Genomic DNA, 22,085 nt, shown 5'->3' on the forward strand with positions numbered 1-22,085 from the left:
TCTTCCTTAAGAACAAAAAAAGATAGCAAGATGACTGAGGCCAAGAGGAAGGTGGGAAGAAGGCAGTCTCTCCGTAGCCAGATGGGCAGCAAGGAGGGGAGGGCAGAGAGCTGGAGAGACTGGAAAACAGGTTTTTGGCGGGGGGGTGGGGTGGCAACGGGTAGAGAATATCTGAAATCTAGTCCATTTGACACCCAGTTACTTAGGATTGAGATTCCAAGTCAGTCAACCGGCAAAATCTGGGCCCAAAACCTGGAGTAGGCTCTCTCCTCACCCTCAACAGGGCAGAGGTCAAAGGTCTCCTTCCTGTACTTATGCTCAGTGCAGCTGGGCCTGAACCTGAGCCATCCCTTTCTGCCTCCGGCCGCTGTTCATCGCGGCCAGGTATCCCAAGACTGTGCTGCTGGTCCTCTTGAATGCCAGACTCAAAAGAGGGATGGGGTAACCCCCCATCCCAGTGCTGCTGAGAGCCTGTCTTCAGGACTTCCACCTTGTCTTTCACATCAGACCTCTTAAATCTCGTGTGAAGCTATTCATCTTTTCAGCCTGGGCCACCCCTGGGCCATAGGAACTCGAAGTTTATTCTCCACTGTGTAGAGAATAAGGCATCTCATTTTTATTAGTCCTAAAGCATCCCCTCTAGAGCTCAAAGGGCCACGATTTCTGCATGCAGGATATCTTCCTCCTGGCTCTTCCTGGAGGAGATGACTGATTTCTCTTACTTCCACTCCTAAGAGGCAAACCTTTCATCTGGAAAGAGCAATGGATTAGGTTGCAAGGTCTTGGCTTGAGGACTAGCTCGGTCTCTGACCAGTTATGTGACCTGGGATAAATCACTTCACTTCTCTGAGTCTTAGTCCCTTCCATCCATAAAACAAGGCAGCTGGGAGGTCTAAGGGAGGTAATGCCCGGGGATCACAGGTGCCATCTGTGAAGCCCACGCTCTCGCTGTGGGGAGCCCTCCCTCACTGTGAAATTGCCTGCACCTTCAATCTGCAGAATGCTCTTGGTGCCGTGTATGAGAAATTCAGGCTTTGGTGGCAGAATTTATGACAAAAAGAATTTAAACTAAAGAATAAAAAAGAACAAGGCATACATAAATAAGTGTCATCATTATTTCCAATAGGTTCCCACTCCCAAAGGGCCAAAAGGACCCAGGTGGCAGAGACCAGAGCATGACTGCTTCCAGGAGAGACTGGGAGTTTCAGCAGACGCAGAGCCTGAGACAATAAGAAAACAAAAAAAATGGGATCAAAGGATGTGTGGGGAACTTAAAGAATCACTTTGTATTCAAATCACCCAGATGGCCTTTTCAACAATAAATGGTTGTGCTCCCGTGCTCCCAGCTCGCCGCCCCGGAGACACACACCAAGACAATTGGCCCATCAGGAAAGAGACCATTGTGTGAAGCTTCTTAGCGTGATTTATGTGGAGGGAGGGGCTCGGCCATGTTTCCCGTGATTATGACTCTCAAATGCGATTTCGATGCGTTCATCATCCTGGACGTCTGGGATGGACTGGGCCTCTGAGGAGCAGTGGCCACCCGGTCATATTTCATCTTCTCGAGCCCGTGGAGCCAAATTAATTGTCTCATCGATTTGAGAGTCAGAGCAGCAATGGCGCTGTGGCTCGCAGCAGTCACTGGGAAGGTGGGTCCAGGGCCCTCCAGGAGCTGATGTGTGCTTTCCCAGCAGCCAGCCAGGTCTAGGACCCTGACGGGAGCTTCCGCTCCACTCAGCAGCTTGTTGGGACAAGCCAGAGGAAAGTGCTGTCCCCAGGGCTAAGTGCCTCATTCCGAGTCTCCGTTTCCCTGCTGCCAGAGCTCCCCCATCCTCTGCACCTGTCTGGTGGACAGAGGTAGGTCTCCAGGTCCGGGAGAGGCAAGCTCGCTGTCTTCCCAGACAGGCAATTCTCCTGTGGCTCACACTCCCCTTAATGTCATTTTGTAAGGGAATCAAATGAAATCATGGTGCAGCTTGCTGTCTGTGCAGACTCAGCTGCACAGCCTCTCAGCATTAACCCTGCAGGCGGAGTCTCGGCTGACAGACTCTGCGGATCACTTGTCCCACTTCAGGCCCAGGCTGTTCCCCTGCTGGGCAGGGCACTGGGCTGATCCCCTGCTAGATGACTGATGCGACGCGTCGGATCTTTCCTAGGCTGGGAGGAGGGGTGATCCGTGGGAGGTAAGGGGCAAATTCTCTTCTGGGCCACCCTTCTTAGGGGTCAAGTAGCCAAAGCAGCTGAGCAAACTCACCAGGGCACAAGACCCCTCTCTAAAGACACGGAGAAGCTCTTACAAGACACAACACGGGGCGTCCAAGCTCCGAGGGGACTTCTCTAAACTGAAGTCCAGCCTCTCTGACCCCCTTTCTATGCAAATGACCCTGATCCTACGCATCCCCTTGATGTGTGAGCTATGCCTGCGCGGTTAGAGAAGGGTGTGAAAGCTGCCCAACGCTGGGCTGCACCAGAAGGTGCAGCAGGCAGTGAGCAGGCTGAGCCTCTAATCGCCGTCCCCATAGAGGCCTTTTGTCAGCCTCATGGCAGGACGGTCTCCTCTAAGTGTGCTGAGCCACACTTAGCCCCAGTCCCTGACCCTCAGGAGCTCTGCAGAAAGCAAACCCAGTCAGTTTCCAGAGGGCTGTGTTCACAGGATGGAGGGACAGCATAGGCCACCCCTGCTGAGGCTGGGGGGCTGTGAACTTGACCACCTGGGCCAGCTGAAGCACCCATAACTCCCAACTCCCAGGGACATTCTTGGAACTCAGCACTGGTCCCTACCCAGGCCTCACCAGGAGGGGGCTCTGTGAGGAAGGCCCCATCCTTACTTGCATCCACTGAAAGAGTGCGATACAGTGGAGGATGAGGGTGAGAGTGGTGGAGGGACAGGAAACTCTCTCTTCTCATCGCAGAGCCTCCCCTACCCGAGGGTCTGGGCATTCACATACCCGCCTCCCCAGACATCATCCAGGATGGGCCACCATCACCCATCACCTGAAGGACTGAAGGGACCCCCCCCCCTCCCAAAACAAAACTGATCTCCTTACACCCACTTGGGCCCCTCCTTGGGTTCTCTCATCATCTAGAAATGTCCCTGAGATTCTGTGACTCCCTTTCTCAAAAGCCTTCAGTGGCTTCCCACTGTGTCTCAAATGCAATCAATACAACATTAACCACCAAAGCCCTGTACCATCTGGCCCCCACCTACTTGGTCTTCCCCCGCACTAAGCCCCAGCTCCAACGGCCTGGCCTCCGTTCCTCCAGCACTCCATGCTCCTTGCTATCTCAGGTACTCTTCGCAGGCTGTTCCATCTGTCTGGAAAATTCTTTCCAAAGTCCTTGACTGGCTAACTCCTTTCTTGGCTTAAAAGTTAGGCTCTTCCCCTCCCCCACCCCACACCCACACACAGCAATCTCTAATAATATTCTCTCTTAAAGTAATCCTTTCTTTTCCTTCATAGAGGATCACAGTGTGTAATCCCGTGTGTGTGTGTGTGTGTGTGTGTGTGTGTGTGTGTTGGTGTTTACGTAATGCTCTCTCCCCTACTAAGACTGAAATCTTGATAAGAGCAGAGACCATGTCCCTCTCATTCTCCATAGTATCTCCAGCTCCCAGCCCAGAGCCTGGCATAAAGTAGATGCCCTAAAAATATCTGATGAATGAAGGAACGAATGCATGAATTCAGATGAAAAATGAGTGAATGGGTGGAGATATCTTCTGGCAGCAGCGGATCTTGGCATTGTTCTCCGTCAGGGCTGACCTCTCCCAACTTCTCCTGCTGCCTGAGGCAGGTGCTGGAACCACCAGTAGCCCAGATGCTATTTCACCTCCTTCTTCCTTGTAGGGAATAAGCTTCTGGGTCTTCTCCATGTGGGACTTTCTGATCCAGTGTGCGTCTGCCCACAGGGCCTCTCACACCACTGTGGTCCTTCTGACGCCAGTCCACACACCTGTGGGGCCACTCCCTTCAGATGACCCTAGGCCCACCATCTTGGTCCTCCGTTTTGGGTCCAGTTGAGGTGAGGTTACTGTGTGGTAGGGGATGCCCAAGAAAGGGTTAAGTTGCCAGAAGCAGAGTCCTGCCCTCGAGTTTGCTCAGCCAATCAGAGTCTGTCCTGATGAGGTAAAGCTTCTATCCTGGGTAGCATTGGTTGAGTTGGCCGGCCCCATCTCCTGCTGGAGAGAGCCATAAGGGTGCAGTTTCTGTGGAACCAGACAGAACTGGAATTAGCTCGCTGTCAACTCGGGCCAGGGCTGCCTGACTCCAGGACCTGGCCCTGCTGCTCTCTAAGGTGCTCAGATAGACCCTGGCGTCTCCAGGGCCCCATCTCTAGCCGCCCTAGTGGAGATGACGAGGTGGCATGCACCTCGGTGTCACACCTGGGAGAAGTCTTACAGCCAGAGCACACCCAGGAGGCCTCAGTTTCCCTGCCTGGTCCCAGGAATACAGCAGGTGGCTACCAGGAAGTGACATGGAGCAGTCGTTACATGTGCTCAAAGCGGCAGCACTCAGCTTCAATAAACAAGGTCACTAGATGAATCTTCCTATATAGACATAACTTTAATAATAATAAGAATTCACAGAGTTCTTCTTGTGTGCCACTTTGCTAAGCACATTACATGAGTTTAATCCTCACGAGAACCCTGTTCATCCATCTGCTTTACTAATGAAAATCTTGAGTCTCAGAGAGCCTCGGTGCCTCGCCTGAGGTCACAGAGCGGTAAGAGCTCACGCCTCCCATATCACTCGCTATGTTATTTTTGAACCGTCTGTTGGCAATATCGGTCTCCACCGCTGGACCGCAATTTCCCAAGGAAAGAATATGACAGATTCACCCGTGCATTCCCAGCACTGAGCTCAGGGTGTACCCCGAGAAAGGTCCATTGCCCAGGCCAGCGCTGTGCATGTGGTGGGAGCTCGTGGAGTTTCACTGACAATGAATGTACAGCCAAGAGCCCTCCGCCCGCCCCCATAAAGGACCTAAACTAGTGTCCGGCCCAGAGCAGGCATTTATTTCTATATTTGATTGAATAACCAACACAATATGCATTTGTCTCTCCCTATTACCTTAGCCTTAACAGCCACAGGTAAGACCACCTGTGAGTTATTCTAGATTAGCAGCATGGCAGCGGTACCCATGGCAGGGAGTTTAGTAGAAGTTGTCCCAGGTGAAAGAAGACAGGTAGTTTCCCTCCAGGCATAGACGATGAAGCAAGAAAGGGGGCAGAATGCTGATGAGGAAGAACGGGGTGGTGAGAAAAAGGAAGCTGGGAGAGGAGAGGAAGCCGGCCACTTATGGCTACAGAAAGGGGGAGCACGCAGGCCCACCTGGAGCAGCCTTCCACCTGCCACGGTCAGCCAGGAGTGAGCCGGAGAAAGGCAGTGGGGCCCCAGAGACGGGATGCAGTCCGCTTCGGCCTGCCTCGTTGTGTCCTTGCCCCAGCCGGGACCCCAACACTGCAACCCAAGGTCACAGGCACCTCAGACACAGCGCAGGAAGTCTATGTCTCCCCCCGCCAGGAGGGGAGTAGACCTGGCCCCTAAGGGCAGCGCACTTCACAGGCAATCAAGTTATACAGAAATCTTGGAGAACTGGACGACTCCAGGTCCTCAACTTTCATGAGAATCACAAAGCTTGAAGAGCTGCGAAGAGCCACCTGACCAATGCATAGATGGGCCCGCCACGGCGGGAAGCAGCTGCCAGAGGTCCCACAGCAGGGAGTGGCACACCAGCCTCTCTACTGTCCTTTGAATCCATCTTCCTCCAATTCCCTCCATCTCTCCCCAGAAGCATTTCGTGTTCAGGGCATATCACATTTATCGTGTTTTGCAAATTGGGGAAGAACTTCTGCATTTTTTGAGATGTTTGAAGAATCCCAATCCCACATTCCAAGTGTCAGCAAACACTGCTGAAACGAACAGGGTTGAGAAGAGGCAGCACAGGAGTTTGGGGAGCTGCCTTGCAAAGCCCTCTTTCCCCGGAGAGGCACTGGAGTTGGGCAGACAAGGAGTGGCTTAGGCATCGGTTTCCATTCTGCGGCAGGAGGCGGAACAGGCTCAGAACAAAGAAAAGGCGTGTTTTGTTTTTTTTTTTTTTTTTTAAAAAAGGCATGCCCCTCAGTGAGGGCTCAAAACAGATTTCAGGCAGAAGTGGTCTGCTTGACCGAAGCAAGAAGCCAGTGTCCAAGCTCTGCTTGGCCTTCCCTCTTCTCTCTCCCCTGGAGGACAGCAAGCCTAGTAAAAGGGCTGTGGCCCAGCCCTGGGCAAGGAGGTTCACGGTCACCTTGGAGGCAGCCAGGACCTGACGGAGCTAAGCGCAGGTGGATGGCCTGTGCCGGTTGGACAGCCACCTGGGCCCGGCAGTTAAGGTTTTTTTTTTTTGCTGAAGCACTCCTGGAACCGTACGGGGCTGGAGAAAATCCTATTTACGGGAACTTCTCTCAGGAAGCATTCTGCAAGTGACTAGAAGGAATGAGCTGCTATGACTCTTCCAGTGGGTGTGATGGGGGGGAGGGAAGGTTGGGCAGGGAGATCCCCAAGGCGCCTGCCTAACAAAAAGTGGTTCCTAACTGCCTTTCAAGGAGCGTGGGCCAAGTGGGGTGTGCCAGCTGGGCAGGGCCCGTTCCCAGGCGAGGGGGCGATCCTGAGGCCGTCCCAGAGGTCGGGCCCTCCGTCTTTTCCCTCCTCCCGCCCAACACAGAGCTTCTCCATTAAGCACACGTTTAAAGAGTTTTGATTTGAAGACGCGTCCAGCTGTTGCCTGCCCAGGCTGCCCATATATCTTGGCGTGGCCCGGAAGCCAGGCCCCAAACTCTCGGACCCTTCCAGGGTCAGTCAGCCAAGCCCACGGCCCTGCGGTGACCAGCGCCTGTCTCAGAAACCCAGCCTACCTTCAGTCACTCAAACTGTCCCCCTCACCCCGCAACCGAAGGTGGAGAGACTCCCCAGGGCGTTGAGAAGGCTGTTGCCAACACTCTCCAGAGCCGGCAAACTCTGAAGTTGAGGCAGAAAGAACTTTTTCCCCAGATCAGGAGGAGCTAAGCCTAAAACACAAGAAAACTGAGGAACACGAGTGCAAGCATGCCACATCCCAGCAGCCACCCCCCCGTGAGGAGGAAGTGGCCTGGTCTCTGATGGTGACCAACCCAGGATCAAGGGGGCCAGGCAGCCTACAGCCTTGGCAAGTCTCTGTTGAGGAGTAGGAGCTGAGACTGGGAACCAGCCGGCGTAGCAAGAGCACCTACTGAATACCAGGCACTGTGCTATGAACTGTGTATGCACTGTCTCATTTAATTTGCACAACAACCCTTTGGAGGAGAAACTACTATCCCCAGATGGGGACACCAAGGCACAGAGTAGTACAGTGACTTGCCCAAGGTCACCCGCCAGCCAGCAGCAGAATGTGACTGTGTCCATGCTGTGCCCGCTGTCCTCCCTCATCACGGTTATTCTTGCCCCTGGCAAGTGTAAAACAAGGTAACTGTCGAGCCTGAGATCACATAATCCTCAGACATGCACTACTTGAGGAGCTGCCATCCGCCACCACCCCACCAACAGGGGCTGCGCAGCAGCCTCTTCCCCACCTCCCATCCGCAGCAGCCTGCCCCACTGCCCCTTTGGGCTATGTATGCATGACGCGCAGGCGCAGGGCGGCCCTCAACGCAGCAGGAAGGAGCACGAGGCCTGCGAGTTGACCAGCTGTCGCTCGCTTTCCTTTACCCTCTTCTCCCTGGTTCCGGCCAGCCGACCACCACGGCTCCCTTTGCAGCAAATCAGACCAAATTCCAACACGGCCAACACGTTCAGCAGGAGAAGGGACCCGAGTGACTCACAAATGGCGGAATACAACTGTGCCTTGGCCTGGCATCCGGGGGGCCAAGGGGAAGGCTGTAGTCCAGCTCCGATCCCAATGCCTTCCACAGGCACGGGACCAGCCGAGGGGGTGCCTGCCCCAGGTCAGCTTCAGCTGGGAGTCTCTAACCTTCCCTGATGCTCCCGCTGGCAGGCTCCCAGTCCCCAGAAAACTCCACTTGGCTCCACCTGGCCGTGGCCCGCATCGAACCAGCACGGCTTCTGCCACAAACGTCCCTTCGCAACTATGTCTGCTTCAGGCCAGTGTTAGACACCAGTGTACTTGCTGTCCCTGGGCACGACCTACACCCAACAGCAGAGCAGGACCGCACGCCAGGCAGCAGCTGGGAGGCCAGCCCGAACTAGACCTTGCCGTCGGCAAACTAGAGAAGAGAACCGAGGATTGATGGGTCATGCTCGATTTGGCTCTGTCGCTCTACCTGAGCACCGTCAAACTCGCTCAGCAGATCCTGCGACAGGCCAAGGGTGAGAGTCGTTCGAGCACAGGCCTCCTTGCCAAGAGCTTGCTGCCCAGATCCAAGTCCTAAGGCAGGGCTGGTCCCAAGCTCAATTCGGAGGCTCAGGGGTGCAGGCTGGCCGAGGGGGAGCCAGGCAGCCAGGGCTGTGGCCACCAGCGAGGCCCTTACCTTGCTCTCAGGGGACGGCGCCGCCAGCTGTTGCTGCTTTGCAATGTTCTCCGACAGGCACCAGCACACTCTCTTCTTCTGTTCCTGCGAGTGAGCTTCCAAAGTGAATAAGCACTCTGCCTTCTGATGTCAGGGGAAACAGAGAAAGGGGCAGTCAGCGCTGCTCCCTGGTTCGGCGGCTCCCAGGACCAAGCCCAAGCCCATCCCTGGGCTCCAGAGGGTGAGGCTGCAGCAGGGAGGGGAGTGACCGCTGAAAGCCACAAATGCCCACTAATCCCCGGTGACACGGAGGCAGCCACATGAGCAGGGAAGCTGGCTCGGGGGTCGGCTGGTAAGCCGTGTGCCCACGGGTTGGGGGAAGGGAGGGAGGCAGCGGTTGCCAACACAGTGGAGTTCTGTGGAGGGCCACCGACTGCGATGGTGAGGTCACCCCCGGGGACAGGCGGCACGAGGCGACAGCTGGGGGAGCACGTGGGGAACCCAGAGGGCCAAGGTCTCCGCCCCTCTGATGCTCTACGGAGCCACGACCCCTCCCCGGGCTCACAGAGCCCCTCTCCCCCACCTCAGCACACTCATCTGATCACAAGGCCAAGGTTAGATGGGTGCCCAAACGGCGACTCGGTCCCTTTGGAAAGTCCTTGGAGAGCAGTTGTGTGGCCTTGTGCAGCCCCACTACTGCCTGACACGTGAGCTGGGTCTGATCAGTGACCGTTCAGCTCAACTGAGTGCAAGTCTCTCCCACTGCTGCCATTTAAATCTCACTTTGCTATTTAACCTTGTTAAATGCTGCAGTCTTGTCTCCCCAACTAGACTAGAAACTCACTCTAGGAAGGCCTTTTTCAGCCGGGCCTAGCGCAGTGCTTGGCAAGTGAAGGCCTCAGTAAGCTCTGGCTCCCTGGAGGGACTTCCGGGATGAGGTCAAATCCAGGCCAGCTTACAGGCACCAGGGAGAGGCTGGGACCCAGGGAGTCGGCCCCGCCCCGAAGGAGTCAGAATGTGCCGGGGGTGGGGAGGGGCGGGACAGCATGCCCAGTGTTAACATCCTCTCCAGAACGCTCTGAGCAGGGGATGGCTAGCTCTTTCTGTCTCCGCTGGAATTTGATTATAACCCCACAGGGCTGCGATTAGATGAACTCATCCAGGGAGCTAAGAGCGTGAGCCGGATGGACTGGAACAGAGAAAAAGACAGTGTTTCTACGCGGTCCTTCCTTGTTTTGCAGTTGGACAGGCCTGGTTTGAATCCCAGCTTTGCCACTTCCTAGCTGTCACCTCAGGAAAGTCTGTAAAATGGGAATGACAGTAATATCACCTACCTCTCAGAGCTATTGGGAGGGCAAGCAATAACCCAAGCCTCAATAAACAGCAGCTATCGTTGTTATTAGTACTTCATTTGTTTAAGAAATATTTATTGAGCACCTATTTTGTGTCAGGGACTGTAGTAGGCCCTCGGGGTGAAGAGGGAGATAAGAGAGACTGAGTTCTTGCCCTCAGGATGGGGGCAGAGACAATAAACCAATAAACAATGTAATTACAGATTGTGGAAAGGCCAAAAGGGAGAGGTCCTCTAAGGGGCAGCACTCCAACAAAGGCTGAACAAGAAAGAGCCAGCCAGGAAAGTGCTAGGGAGAAACTGTTCCAGGCAGAAGGCACAGCAAATGCAAAGGCTCTGAGCTGGGGTGGTTATCAGCATCATCTAACAGCATTTGGGGACACAGTCTACCCTGCCATCAAACCCAACCCTCAGGGATGCTCCCCTTCAGGGAAGGGCCACCTCCCATGCTAAGTGTTCCCAGGGTGTCAGCCATTCCTCTCCAGCCCCAACGTGCTCAGAAGCTGTTCTTCCTAAAAGGATCAGAGAGAGGGAAGAAAGCCCCACCTCTTGGTTTCAGGGAACTGAGTGGATGTGGTGAGGCAATCCTCCCACTTAATAACCGATTCCCTCCACTTCCCAGAACCCCCAGCCCACTGCAGGGGTAGGACACACCCAGCAAAGACCCCAAGATGCTCCAGGGAGAAACCAGGTGGGGCAGGAGCTGACTAGAGGGCCCTCTGCTCCCTGTCTCATTGTGTTCGAGTCGGGGCAGGGACTGTAGTCCCTTCCCGCTTGGAAAAGCCATCACTCCACAAATCTGGTCCTGGCCTGAGCCTCCCAGGCCTGCCTCTACCTTTATCTCCCTGAGCCCCAACTTCCTCCTCTCTTTCTGTTCTGAAGCAGGATTCTGCCTTAATAATAATTCCCTTGATCTAAGTATCAATTTTAAAAAGCACCTTCCCGTGCATGATCTCAAGAAGGCATCTGAGGCACCAAGGACGTAACCCTAGGCCTGGCTGGGGGGTGGGGCTGGCTGTTTTAGACGGGCACACATTTTGGGGAGGGCCTTGCTCCCAAGGCTCCTCTCTAAGTGTTGCCTGGAGCTTTGGAGGTTGGCCTGGCCAAGAGGGGGAGCATGGAGACAGCTCCCTCCAGGGATGCTGAGTTTCCATCTGCCTAAATCTGTCTAAATCAGGGCCCCCCACCATCTGCCTGGCTGTCCCTGCATGTGAACCGTCTCTCTTGGTCCACTCTGTGATCTGACTCATCAGTTTCAACACTGATAGACACCGTGCCCTCGAATATCAGGCTCCAAGGTCAAGGTTGTAAGCTGCCCTGAAAGCATCCTCACGAAACTCACTCAGAGGCAGGGCTTCCTTGACTGCAGGGTGGTTAGCTAAGCACAGAGCCCGCCAGATGTGACAGCACTGGGCCCAGACCTCTGCATTCAAACATGAGCATCCCCAAATCCAACTAGAAACATGGCTCCCCTTGCCTCAATCTCCTTGTTCCTGAATTAATATTATCCTTGTAAAAACTAAAACCTCTTCTACTACAATTTACGTTTGCTCACTTGCTGTGACAGATGTTCTCTCATTTTATTCAATTCTCCCAGTGACCCAATGACATGGGGAGGAAGGAAAAACACAGCTGTTACTGTTTTTCAGATGAGAAAACTAAGGCTCAGAGAGGTGAAGTCAGCAGCCCCAGGAGGTCTCAGGAGAGGAGGGATTCAAAGTCTGTCTTCCGCCTCCCTCCAGAGCCTTCGATCTTGTCTCATTTGTTTAACAGTATATGTACATTACAAAAAATGTGAGATATTCCTCTTAGCTTTTATTTTAAAGGATCAATAAATCATTGGTGATGTCTCTAATGGAGAGTAAATGAATATGAAAAGCTCTCCCCCTGTTAGGGAGCTGACAGAAATAATAGCTACCATTTATTGAGCACTCACTGTGTAGCAGGTTCTGTGCTAAGTGCCTTGGACACAGTATCTTACTGAATCTCATTTAATCATTACAACAACCTTACAAGGTAGGACTCATCAGCCTTGTTTCAGAGATGAGTATGTGACTTGCTCAAGATCACTCAGTTAGGAAATGGCAGGGCCAAGATTCCAATCTAGGTCTTCCTAACCCCAAAGAGCAGACTCTTAAATTAATGGAGCCAGGATCAAATTCCAAGTTAGCGGATGGTCCCTGACCTGTGTGGCCTTTGACCCGATGCCCCTGGTACAGCCAGTCATGGCTGCATCTGTCTCATGGATTTGTAGGGGCTGAGGGACACCTGTCCAGGGAAATAGAGGCCCCAGGGCCAAGGCCTGCTCAGAACAATCCCACCCACTTGATAACTAACCAGGACCTACTGCTGCAGAACAATCAGAGCTGCTGCCCCCCGCAGGCAGTTGGGTCTTTCTCAATGCAGACTGGAAAACTGTCCCCAAATCCTGACTCTTGCCCTGCCCTGGTTCTTCTCTGGACACTACCTGCATGTGAGGCAATGAAGAGAAACCGCTTGCTGGGAGTTCCAACTAAGACATGAGTCTGGGGTTCCCCATGGGTTCCAAAACCACTGTTGTCAAGCCTATTCCAGGCCACAGGGCAAGCAGGGATCTTGTCTTCCCTGTGATATAGACATGCCTCTCGTAAACAGCAGCCCATTAAGAGAACAGAGGGGCTTCTAGCTGCCTGTGAGCTTCAAAGACGCAGCCCCTTGGGGTCAGATCACCTGACACTTTACTGAAATAAAAGGTCCCAGATCAATGTCCCTTCATCAATCTTTGGAGGGGTAGGAGGTCACAGCTCCCTGGAAACCAAGGAGCAGAAGTGCTTCTCTCTGGGAAAAATAACCCCAGCCTGGCAGGAAGCTGTCTTGGCATTAAAGAACCTGGAGCCTCATTTCAGGCCCCGCTGGAGAGAACTGGAATCCAGATGGGTGAGGCTGGGGAGGTAAATGCTCTCTTCCCAGCCTGCCTCACAGCTTCTCCTAAGCTGCTCGCTCGGCTCTGGGGAAATGAACTCACGCCGGCCCTGAAGGGTCTCCACCAGCTACTTCCTGTGCCCGGGAGGGATATGCTGACACAGGGGAGGACATCAATGCCTTCTTGGACCTGAAGTGGCCATTCTAGGCTGCCAGGGTCCCTGGCTCAGTTCCGACAAGGTCCACTGTCCTTTGGACTCCCTGCTGTCCCCTGAAGCTAACCTCTCATCAACTGTCTTGTCCTCAGGGGGTCTGTGTTCACCCAAGGGACTCGTCTGAAGCCCTGCACCTCCTATCTTAGCCAGGAACTGAAGGAATGATTTTCCAACCACAAACAACATGCAAATTCCTTCTCAAAATGGTGTACTCCTCTTGGCCAGCCAGTGTAGACCAGGCCTCACCCATAGCATGTGGCCAGTGGAGATTCTCCCACAGAATAGGCAGCTTCCCAGGACTGTTACTGGGTAAGACAGATGAGCGGAAGCAGAGGGAAGGAACGGGTCTCATAAACCCCTGCTTGGAACTGGTAGCCGACTCATATGAGCAGCGGTACGAGGCTGCGATTAGAAAATCTGCTGGAAATGCAAACAATTTGGATGGCTCAGTGGCTCTCAACGTTTTCATCACCAAGGCCCTCTTTTGTGTGTGTGTGTGTGTGTGTGGTACACGGGCTTCTCACTGCTGTGGCCTCTCCCGTTGCGGAGCACAGGCTCCGGACGCGCAGGCTCAGCGGCCACGGCTCACGGGCCCAGCCGCTCCGCGGCACGTGGGATCTTCCCGGACCGGGGCACGAACCCGCGTCCCCTGCATCGGCAGGCGGACTCGCAACCACTGCGCCACCAGGGAGGCCCCCAAGGCCCTCTTTGATTAAATCCCTGGTAATGATATTTTATCTCCCAAACCGTACCAAGCAATAAGCTGTTTGCCCCCATTTTGCTCAGCAAAGGCACACTGTCTAGCTGAGCTTCTAATCAGACTGAGATAACCAGCATGAGGAAGTGAGGAACACCAATCACACTGAGTGGGTATCACTCCGACCCAAAGCACAGATGCTAGATGGTTGCTCTCACCTGTATTATCTGGCCCAGGTAAAGGTACAGGTACCTTCAGGCCTTTTGAAACACTGACAAGACCCTGCAGGAGGGGACATAGGTGGTGCCTTCTAGAAAGAGAGGAGGAAAGAGGTGGGCACAAGAATCGGGGCACTCTCTAGAGGAGGGACGACCAAATGAATACGATGATGCCTGGCTCTCAGGCCACACCCTCACTGTGACCCCCTGCAGGGGCTGGAGACCAGGAAGTCCTAAGCAGGAGACCACAGTGTCCTTCTGGCCCCTCTAAGCACCTTCACGTCCACTGCTCTTCTCTACAGAGGTAAGAGACACAGGGGCAGGGGTTGCTGTTCCCATTCCGCAGAGCAGGACACGGCCACTCTGGACCTGCCCGGAACCACTGCAGGCGTTGGTGTGGAGGCAGCATCAGAACCTGCACTAGAACCCGGCCCAACATCTTCCTTCAGGCACCAGGACACAGACCTCTCTCCTCAGATTCAGGGGGAAGGACTCACCTCTGCTAGATACAGCACACAGAATTTCAGGTCTTCTGAAGAACCTTTGAGGGAACAAAAAGTAAGACTTGCTTTAGAATTGGTTACAGAGCCTCAACTGTTTGCTTAAGCGTAGCCAGCTGTCTCACCCAGAGGGCTGTGTGTGGTACTTCCTGTAAAAAGAGGAAGAAAGGGGCAGGGAAATCTCTGGAGGAAAGCCCACTTAATATCTAATTAGGTTGAGATACAGCTGTAAGGCCTTTGCCTGCAGGTCAGCCTGACCCAAGGAATACTGAGCTCTCACCCTATGAAAGGTAGCCAGGAGTACCCTCTGGGCATCAAGCAGTGGGGGTACAGGGAGCTGTCATCCATCCCAGGAGGCCTCTTCCTTTCCATGCCCCCTGCGATGAGGGACACGGAGGCAGCACACACTTGGGTTTTCTTTTAAACACTCCAGCTGCCTTTGCCATTTTGAAATTCAACAAGGAGCCACCAAGGAATGCATGGGCTATGCAGGGGGATCCCCCATCACGGATTGGGCGGAGCCCAGAGATGGCTTCCCAGCCCAGGCCCACCCCCTCAGTGTGTTTTCCTAGAGCCTTCTCACCCCTGGTCTAGAATCCCAAACTCAAACACTCACCAAACCCTCTCCACCTGGGAAGCAGCTGGGAGGGCCTGTCGGCCACTCCCCGCTCCTCCAGCAGAGAAGCTGAGGCGGGATACCTACCCTAAGGCGGAAGATGATTTGGTCAGCCTGCTTCAGAAACACAAGAGCCAAGAGATGACCCACAGCTGTCAGGGAAGGCTTCCTGACAAAAGGGGGACCCTTTTGAGCTTGAACTCAAGATGGGAAGAGAGGGCACTCTGGGAGGTGGGAACAGCACCGGCAAAGGCATGGAGATGGAGAAGCACAGGTTGTGCTCAAGGGATGGCAAGTGTGAGGAAGCCCCGCCTCCTCCTCCAGGCAGCCTTCCCTGACCGCTGCAGGCTGCTCCCCGGAACCTGGCAGCACTCCCCGTGGGCCGCTCATCTGAGCACAGGCCAGGGCTGGTTAGGAACTTCCCGTATTTCAAGCATTCGACCTCACCAGGCAGGTCATCCTTTTTGAGGGAAGCAATCATACAGCACACATAACAGCAAACACTTAAACTGACATAGGGCTTTAGCGTACCCAGTGCTGTGTGCCAACCACAGCGCCAAATGTTTCATGTGCATAAACTCGACACTCACAACAACCCCTATGAGGCAGGGGTTATTATCATCCATGATTCATGTGAGAAAACTGAGGCACAGGGGATGGGTAACATGCCTCAGGTAGAAGGGGGAAAAACCCAGATTTACACCCGGGAAGCCTGGTCCCAGAGCTCACGCTCCGAACCACTACACACCTGCCTCTCAAATGCCCACCAGGTAGGCCCTACCCAGCCGCCTGTCCCCTCAAGGAAACAGGACTAGTGCTGGGCTCAACGCAGAACCCTCAACATACACTTGAATCAAAGAAGTTGTCCAAAAAACCCAAAATGCGTTGCAAAGTAAAGGTGGCAAGGGAAAAACAGAGACGGTGGGTCAAGCCTATTCCTAAGACAAGTAGTGAGTGAGGCCCTCATGTGGGGTGGAGGCCAGGCCCCCTCAGAGCAAGCATATGGGCAGTTTCCTGGGCAAATCTATCCCTAAGGCCAGGGATGCCAGCCAGAGCCAGATGAAAATAGCTCATAAGTAAATGGGGGTTTGCTTTGGAATTCGAATAAATACTTCTGCTTCTCCCCACCTAGAGATGGCTTGGGGGGCAGGGGGCAGCCCTGCCTAAGAAGTCCATCGTGTTTCAGAAACCTCTGATTTCAAAGCTTCTGCCAGTTCCTTGCATTGCTGAGGGTGGAGACAAGGGGAGGTGGTTTCTTTTGTTTAAGAAAACACACTGGGACGTTTCCTTGACTTTCCAGAAGCAGACTTTAGTGCCAAGGGAGAAACAAAAAGATCTGTGTAAGAAAATAACAGAATTTTGGGTTTTAGAAGCTGGCAGTGAGAGAAGAGAAGGTTCTAGAAGGGAGGGGAAAGCCAGGTCGATGGCAGCCTCAGGGAGACAGGAGGCCAAGGTTGGGGGATGCAGCCTAGGACATATTCCCAGTGGCGAGGGATCGCTGACGGATCGCCGTGAAATTTTTCTGTGCCGTGACACCCCACCATCGCACCCCTGCGTTACTGCACACCTTCACTGAAATCTGCTCCATGTCATGGCCTTGTGCTGGCAGTACTTTGGGAGAAGGACAGAATGGGGGCAGCACTCAGCATGGCTCAGAGCCTCATAAAAGGACAACAAGGCTCAGGAGCCAAGGGTGCCTGTAAGGAGCTGCAGCTTCAGCAAAGGAGGCTGCAGCGTGGCTGACCCAGGAGAGAAACCTCAGCTCCACCAGAAACCCTTCCAAAACGCTGGACTGGGCTCTGGACTTTCCAGAGTGTGGAAATGGGGGCGGGTGTAAAGGAAAAGGGACAGTGAGGCAGCACACATTCGGGCTTCCCATCCAACACTCCAACCACTTTCACCATTTTGAAATTTAACAAGGAGCCATTTGGTTCCTGGGTGATGGGTGAACACTCTTTCCCATCAAGGAATGTGGGCCATGGACCATGGGCTATGCAAGGGTGATCCCCAGTCATGGGCTGTGGGGAGCCCAGAGGTGGCTTCCCGGCCCAGGTCTGACCCCTCTTGTCATTTTCCCAGAGTCCTCTCAAGCCTGGTCTGAGATCCCCAGATCAACCCAGTTACCAAGTCCTCCCCACCTGTGAGACAGGCTAGGAGGGCTGTTGCCCCCATTTTCCAGATGCAGAAACTGAGGCCCAGGGAAGGAAAACAACTTGCAGAAGGCGTGCAGTGGGCAAGTGACAGAGCTGAGACTTGAACCCAGGACCGCCTGCCTCCAAAGCCTGTCTTCTGACCACTATGTCATACTTCTGTCCCTCTCCCGGTTTACTCATCTGTCATTTCACCTGGCCATGCGCTCTGGAGGTGGGGATGTATGTGTCTCTTCCTCTGCTCTCACCCTGGCGGCCAGCACTGAGGTGGGCTCTGAGGAGGTGCTCAGAAAATGTCAACCGACTAAATTTAACTCCATGTGTTCCAGCAGCTGGGACCTAAGCAGCTGAGTTTCCAAGATGGGGCCCCTGGGCTCCTCAGGGTGGATGGTGAACCCAAGAATCAGCTGGACATTTCCAGGCCATCCTGAGAGACCACAGCAGGTCAGGAAGACACACTGTGGGTGGGATACTGGCCACCCGGGAGGCAGAAACACAAAGAACAGCAAAGCCAGTGGGCGGCAGAGGCAGGAAGAGACCACAATGGGCCCCAGCTGACCGGAGATGTCCCAGTCGTTAGCGCCAGCTCTCCGCCTGTTCCCACTACACCGCCATTCAGCCCTGCTGAAGCTCGGGGGAAGCTGGGCAGGAGGAGGGCGGGCAAGGTTTAAGTGGCCACCAGCCGGGAGCCCTGAGGGAGGAGTGCACTCCAGCCCCCAAGCTGAGGCCACGCTTCCCATCTCCCTTGGGTCCTACACTCATTCACCCAACAAACAGTCATTGGGCACCCACCATGTTCTGTGCCCGTGTCCAGCCCTGGTAGTAGGCTTAGCCAGCAGAGCCAAGCATGCATCCGGCATGTCACACAAGGGAGTCCTTGGTCCCTGGGTGGGGGAGATCCTCCTCGGCCAGGGAACTGCCCTCGCCAGCCCCAGCCTGCAGGAAAGGCTGGGTGTGCTCCCTGTTCACCATCTTCTCTGCCCCAAACTGAACTTTCCGCACATGTTGATTTGAGAGAGACGAGAAACCTTAGGAGTCATGAGCGATGCTAATCAGAGACCATCCTGCCAAGAGAAGCTCCAGCTGAGGCCCCAAATGAATCTCTTAAAAGCCTCGCTCAGGCCCTTGTTGCTGCAGCGAGTCTCTGGAGGTGCGGGGAGGCGGGCAGGAGTGCGGGCACCAGGACTCAGGACACCGGGTCCTGCGGCTCCAACTCCGACAGCTGGAGAGGTGGTCACCGGACTTCTGCAAACCCCGGGACCCCCAAGGCTGTCTCAGGGAGCGGGGGCCGGGGAGGAGGCAAGGGCTCCCCACAAGTGCCTGAAAAGACGTCTAAGCACTGGAACGTGCACCTTGAGTGCTCAGTGTCTCTGAGCCATTTCCTTCGCTCCCAGCAGCTCCCTGGCTCCATGGAAAGCCACACTCGCTGTGTTTGCTGACTGACACTGCTGGAGAAAGGCAAGACAGTTCGCAGCGGAACAACTGTCCGGCCAGCCAGGACAGGCGTGCACGTGCGCACGCGCGCACACACACACACACACACACAGACGCCCCTCATGTACCAACCCAATAGGCTCCAAGGGCTGTGGTCATCTCTTCTGAGCAGTGCTGGTCTGGCCACCCACAGTCTCCAGCCCCAGGAGGCCATGCCCGCACAGGCTGGGCACGTGGGAGGTTTCTCTGCCACGCCCCAAGGCCTCACGCCACCCACCCTGACCAGCCGCCACCCAGTGGAGGATGGTGCTTACCCTGCCTCTCACTTCAAGCCTTAGGTTGGGGCCGCCAGGAGGGGAAGATCCAACCAATTCCCAGAGGATTCCCCCAACCCAGGCTAGGGGTGGGGACCAGACAAACGAGCACTGTCCAGCTTCTCAGAGCAACCCCGGGGTCCATGTGGGCACGTCAGGTCTGGGAGGGAACACACTGGACTGCCCAAGCCTGGTTTCACAGAAAAACTGCACCCCAGAAAAGGGAGGAAGATGCATCCAAAGCCACACCACACGTCCGCAGCAAAGCCGGCCCACGCCCTCACGCCCCCAGCTACTGCCCTCAGCTCTTCTCCGCCCTGTCCCTCCCAACCCGCACCCAACGCTCAGCCAGTCTGAAAGCCCTCTTCTCACTCCCTCCTTTCAGCAGAAGGCTGAGCAGCCCAGGATCCTGGGCTTGCAGGCCCCAGACTTGTGTGAGGAGCCCAACTTGTGTGATGGTTCTCATAATCAATCAGCCTTATTACCAAGCACAGCCCCCCACCAGCACCCCTCAAATCTGACTGCGTCCTGGATAGTGGGAGCTGGGGGTGGGCAGGCGTGTGAGTGCATGTGTGTGCAGAGGGGTGGGAGGGACGGGAGAATGGGTGTGTAGGGGAAGCTGGGCGTGAGGGACAGGGAGGGGCAGGGCAGCGGGGAAGCCAAGGGCAGAGTCACTGTAGCTCTCGCCCGCCCCGCTCCCGCTCCCGCAGGTACTGGGGGGCTCCTTGGAATGCCAGGATCTCAGCTCAAGTTGCTCAGAGGGCTGCTCCCCCCCATGACCTTGGTCAGGCCCAGCCCACCTTGCAGGAGAGGCTGGCCCCAAGCAAGGTGACTTGCTTTTTCCCCTCAGTGGCCGCCGTGGTCAGTGGGCAGGAGAAAGCCAGAGGCAGAGAAAGAGAAGTTGTAAGCGACTTCCTGTGGGGCTGCGAGAATGGAGGTTCTCACACGGCCTGGGTTTCTAAGGAGGAAGAAGAGCGGGGGCACCGAGCACGCAGGCTGGGTTTGCAAACAGGCAGGAAGTTTTCCTGGAGCAAAACCCGTCAAAACAGAATTCTTTCACTGGGTAATATTTTCCTCCCTGCCCCTGTCACCCATGCTCAAACAGGTCTGGTGCTGTTTTCATAATCCGGGAGAGGAAATTGAGCCCCTTTCAGCAGAGACCTCAGGCGCCAAACCAAACCACTCGACAGATACTCCCGCTGGTTTCCCATTCCCGAGTGGAGGGGAGGGCACCGTGGCAAGTGTGGGGTAGAAACTCGCTTCACCCTCCCACGTGCTCCTGTCCCGGATGTGTTACCTGGGCACACAGTGTGGGCCAGCCATTTTGCATAAACGACCTAATTTAATCTTCACAAAAAGCTTCTGCGATACTATCGGTGTCCTCACTTACACATGAGGAAACAGGCTCAGAGAGGTTGAGGAACTTGCCTGAGGACACACAGGTAGTGAGGGGCAGAGCCAAGATTTGAACACAGGTCTGTCTGAACCCAGCGCTCTTCCCATTCCACTCCCAAGCCTCCCTGAAACCTCACTGGAGCAGAAGCCTGCCGGCAAAGCTCAGGGTGTACGGGGGCCTGCCAGCCTAGACTGGAACGCCAGTGTCTGAGAACCAGACCTAGGGGCACACGTCCCATCCATGCTGCCCAGAGCAGGAGGGCTCAGGGAGAATGCAGAGGGAGTCCAGGGCATCTCGGGCATGCACTCACCTTCCTGCAGCTTCACGCTCTGGAGGTAGAGGGGGTTCCTCAGGACGTTGCAGCGGCCTGGCTCATCCTCCTTGGTGAAGAGCAGCAGGTCAGAGTAGGCAAACAGCGTCACCTGCACAGGGAGAGAGCAAACAGAGCTCGCTGTTCTGCTGTCCCAGAGGCCAGAAGCCACAGCCTCCTCTGGGAGTCCAGGTAACGAGTCTCCATCATCTCGGGCATAACCAGGAGCAGATTGATGCTCCGCGTGGCCTAAGCCAAGGGCAGAGACCTGACCTTCAGTCAAGACTGCCCTTTTGCCTACTCCTCACAGTAGGAAAAAATAACAGGACAAAAATCAGCCCTCATCCTCATCCTCCATGCCAGATGGCCTCTGCCAGCCTCTCAACAACACGACACCCCACAGGCCCACCTCTCTGACCAAACGCCTCTGGAATCTCCAACCCAGTGCCCTTGGCTTGGAGCCACCCTTGAGCTGCAGGATGTGCCACATTTGCTTGCATTCTCCTCTAAATGTCTGGCTGAAAGAGCACTGGACTTGGAGTCAGAAGTCGAGGCACCTGTCCCGCTAAGTAGCCGTGAAAACTTGGTGAAGTCTGCTGAATCCCTTCTGCCTCAGTTTTTTTTTCATCTGTGCAAACAGGGGGGAACGCCCCTGCCCAGCTCCCTACAGGCTTCTTTCACAAGGTCTGTGTAGACAGTGAATTTGAAGCATCATGCAATGTGAGTATTCTTACCAAATTCCTTGTAGATAATTTTAACTGCGCTCATGCACAATCAGTTCAAGAAAAAGCCAGTTACTTATGCTCCAACACAGACATGCACAGAACTTTTATCTCTTTTATGCACTAGCTGTTCCAAAAATAAAGGAGAAAGATATTTTTAGACATTATAGGTAAACCATCAGGCATGCTCAGCATATTTTTATGCTAAAAAAAAAATCCACTTGATCCTCTAATGCCAGTAAAGATTACACTGTTCTTAGTCTTGTAAATCCTGTGGTGGCCTTTAGTCAAAAGCAACAAAAACCCTATTTTAGATTCTCTGAAGAAAACAAAATATTATTAATTATGTGGAATTCCCTTTGAGGTGTCAAAATCTGATGTTTCATCTCATCTGGGGTAAGAAGAGTCTGCTGGAAGGTCGGCATGCTCTACGAAGGGCCACAGTGAGTGTGTGCTGGATTGTTGACGAAGTTTAAAAAGCCAACGTGTTGACATTTAGCTGTCAGACTGTTAAAGATGTCCTAACAACTCCACCTCTGTGACTCTAGCCTATAGAAATACTTACAAGGACATATAAATATGAACATGTAGGGAAGTTCTCAGCATTACAAATTTTTGTAATTTTTAAAAAGAACATAAACACCCATTAAGAGAGGATGGATAAACTAAATTATGCTACTTTCATGCGGTAGAATTTTATGCAACTATTGAAAGAATAAAGTAGAGCTATGTGGGCAGAAATGGAAATCTGTCCATCATAAATCAAAATAGTGCAATGTCCA

General features: G+C 54.2%; 1 protein-coding gene across 10 annotated transcripts in view; it reads right to left on the reverse strand.

Annotated features, from left to right (window-relative positions):
• The window catches only part of RGS3 (regulator of G protein signaling 3), a 131,604-nt gene that overhangs the window by 55,613 nt on the left and 53,906 nt on the right, over positions 1 to 22,085 (reverse strand). For 8 of the 10 annotated variants that reach the window (XM_067040935.1, XM_067040933.1, XM_067040936.1 and 5 more), the window contains 3 exons: positions 20,582 to 20,693; positions 14,359 to 14,402; positions 8,501 to 8,623 (listed from right to left, as the gene is read on the reverse strand). In XM_067040935.1, coding sequence (XP_066897036.1) covers positions 8,501 to 8,623; positions 14,359 to 14,402; positions 20,582 to 20,693 — 279 coding nt within the window. Of the gene's footprint in view, positions 1 to 1,020; positions 4,205 to 8,500; positions 8,624 to 14,358; positions 14,403 to 20,581; positions 20,694 to 22,085 lie in introns of those variants that run through there. The other 2 variants (XM_059071244.2, XM_059071241.2) reach the window with 2 other exon arrangements.

This window comes from Kogia breviceps, chromosome 8, assembly GCF_026419965.1.
Source record: "Kogia breviceps isolate mKogBre1 chromosome 8, mKogBre1 haplotype 1, whole genome shotgun sequence".
Lineage (NCBI taxonomy): Eukaryota > Metazoa > Chordata > Mammalia > Artiodactyla > Physeteridae > Kogia > Kogia breviceps.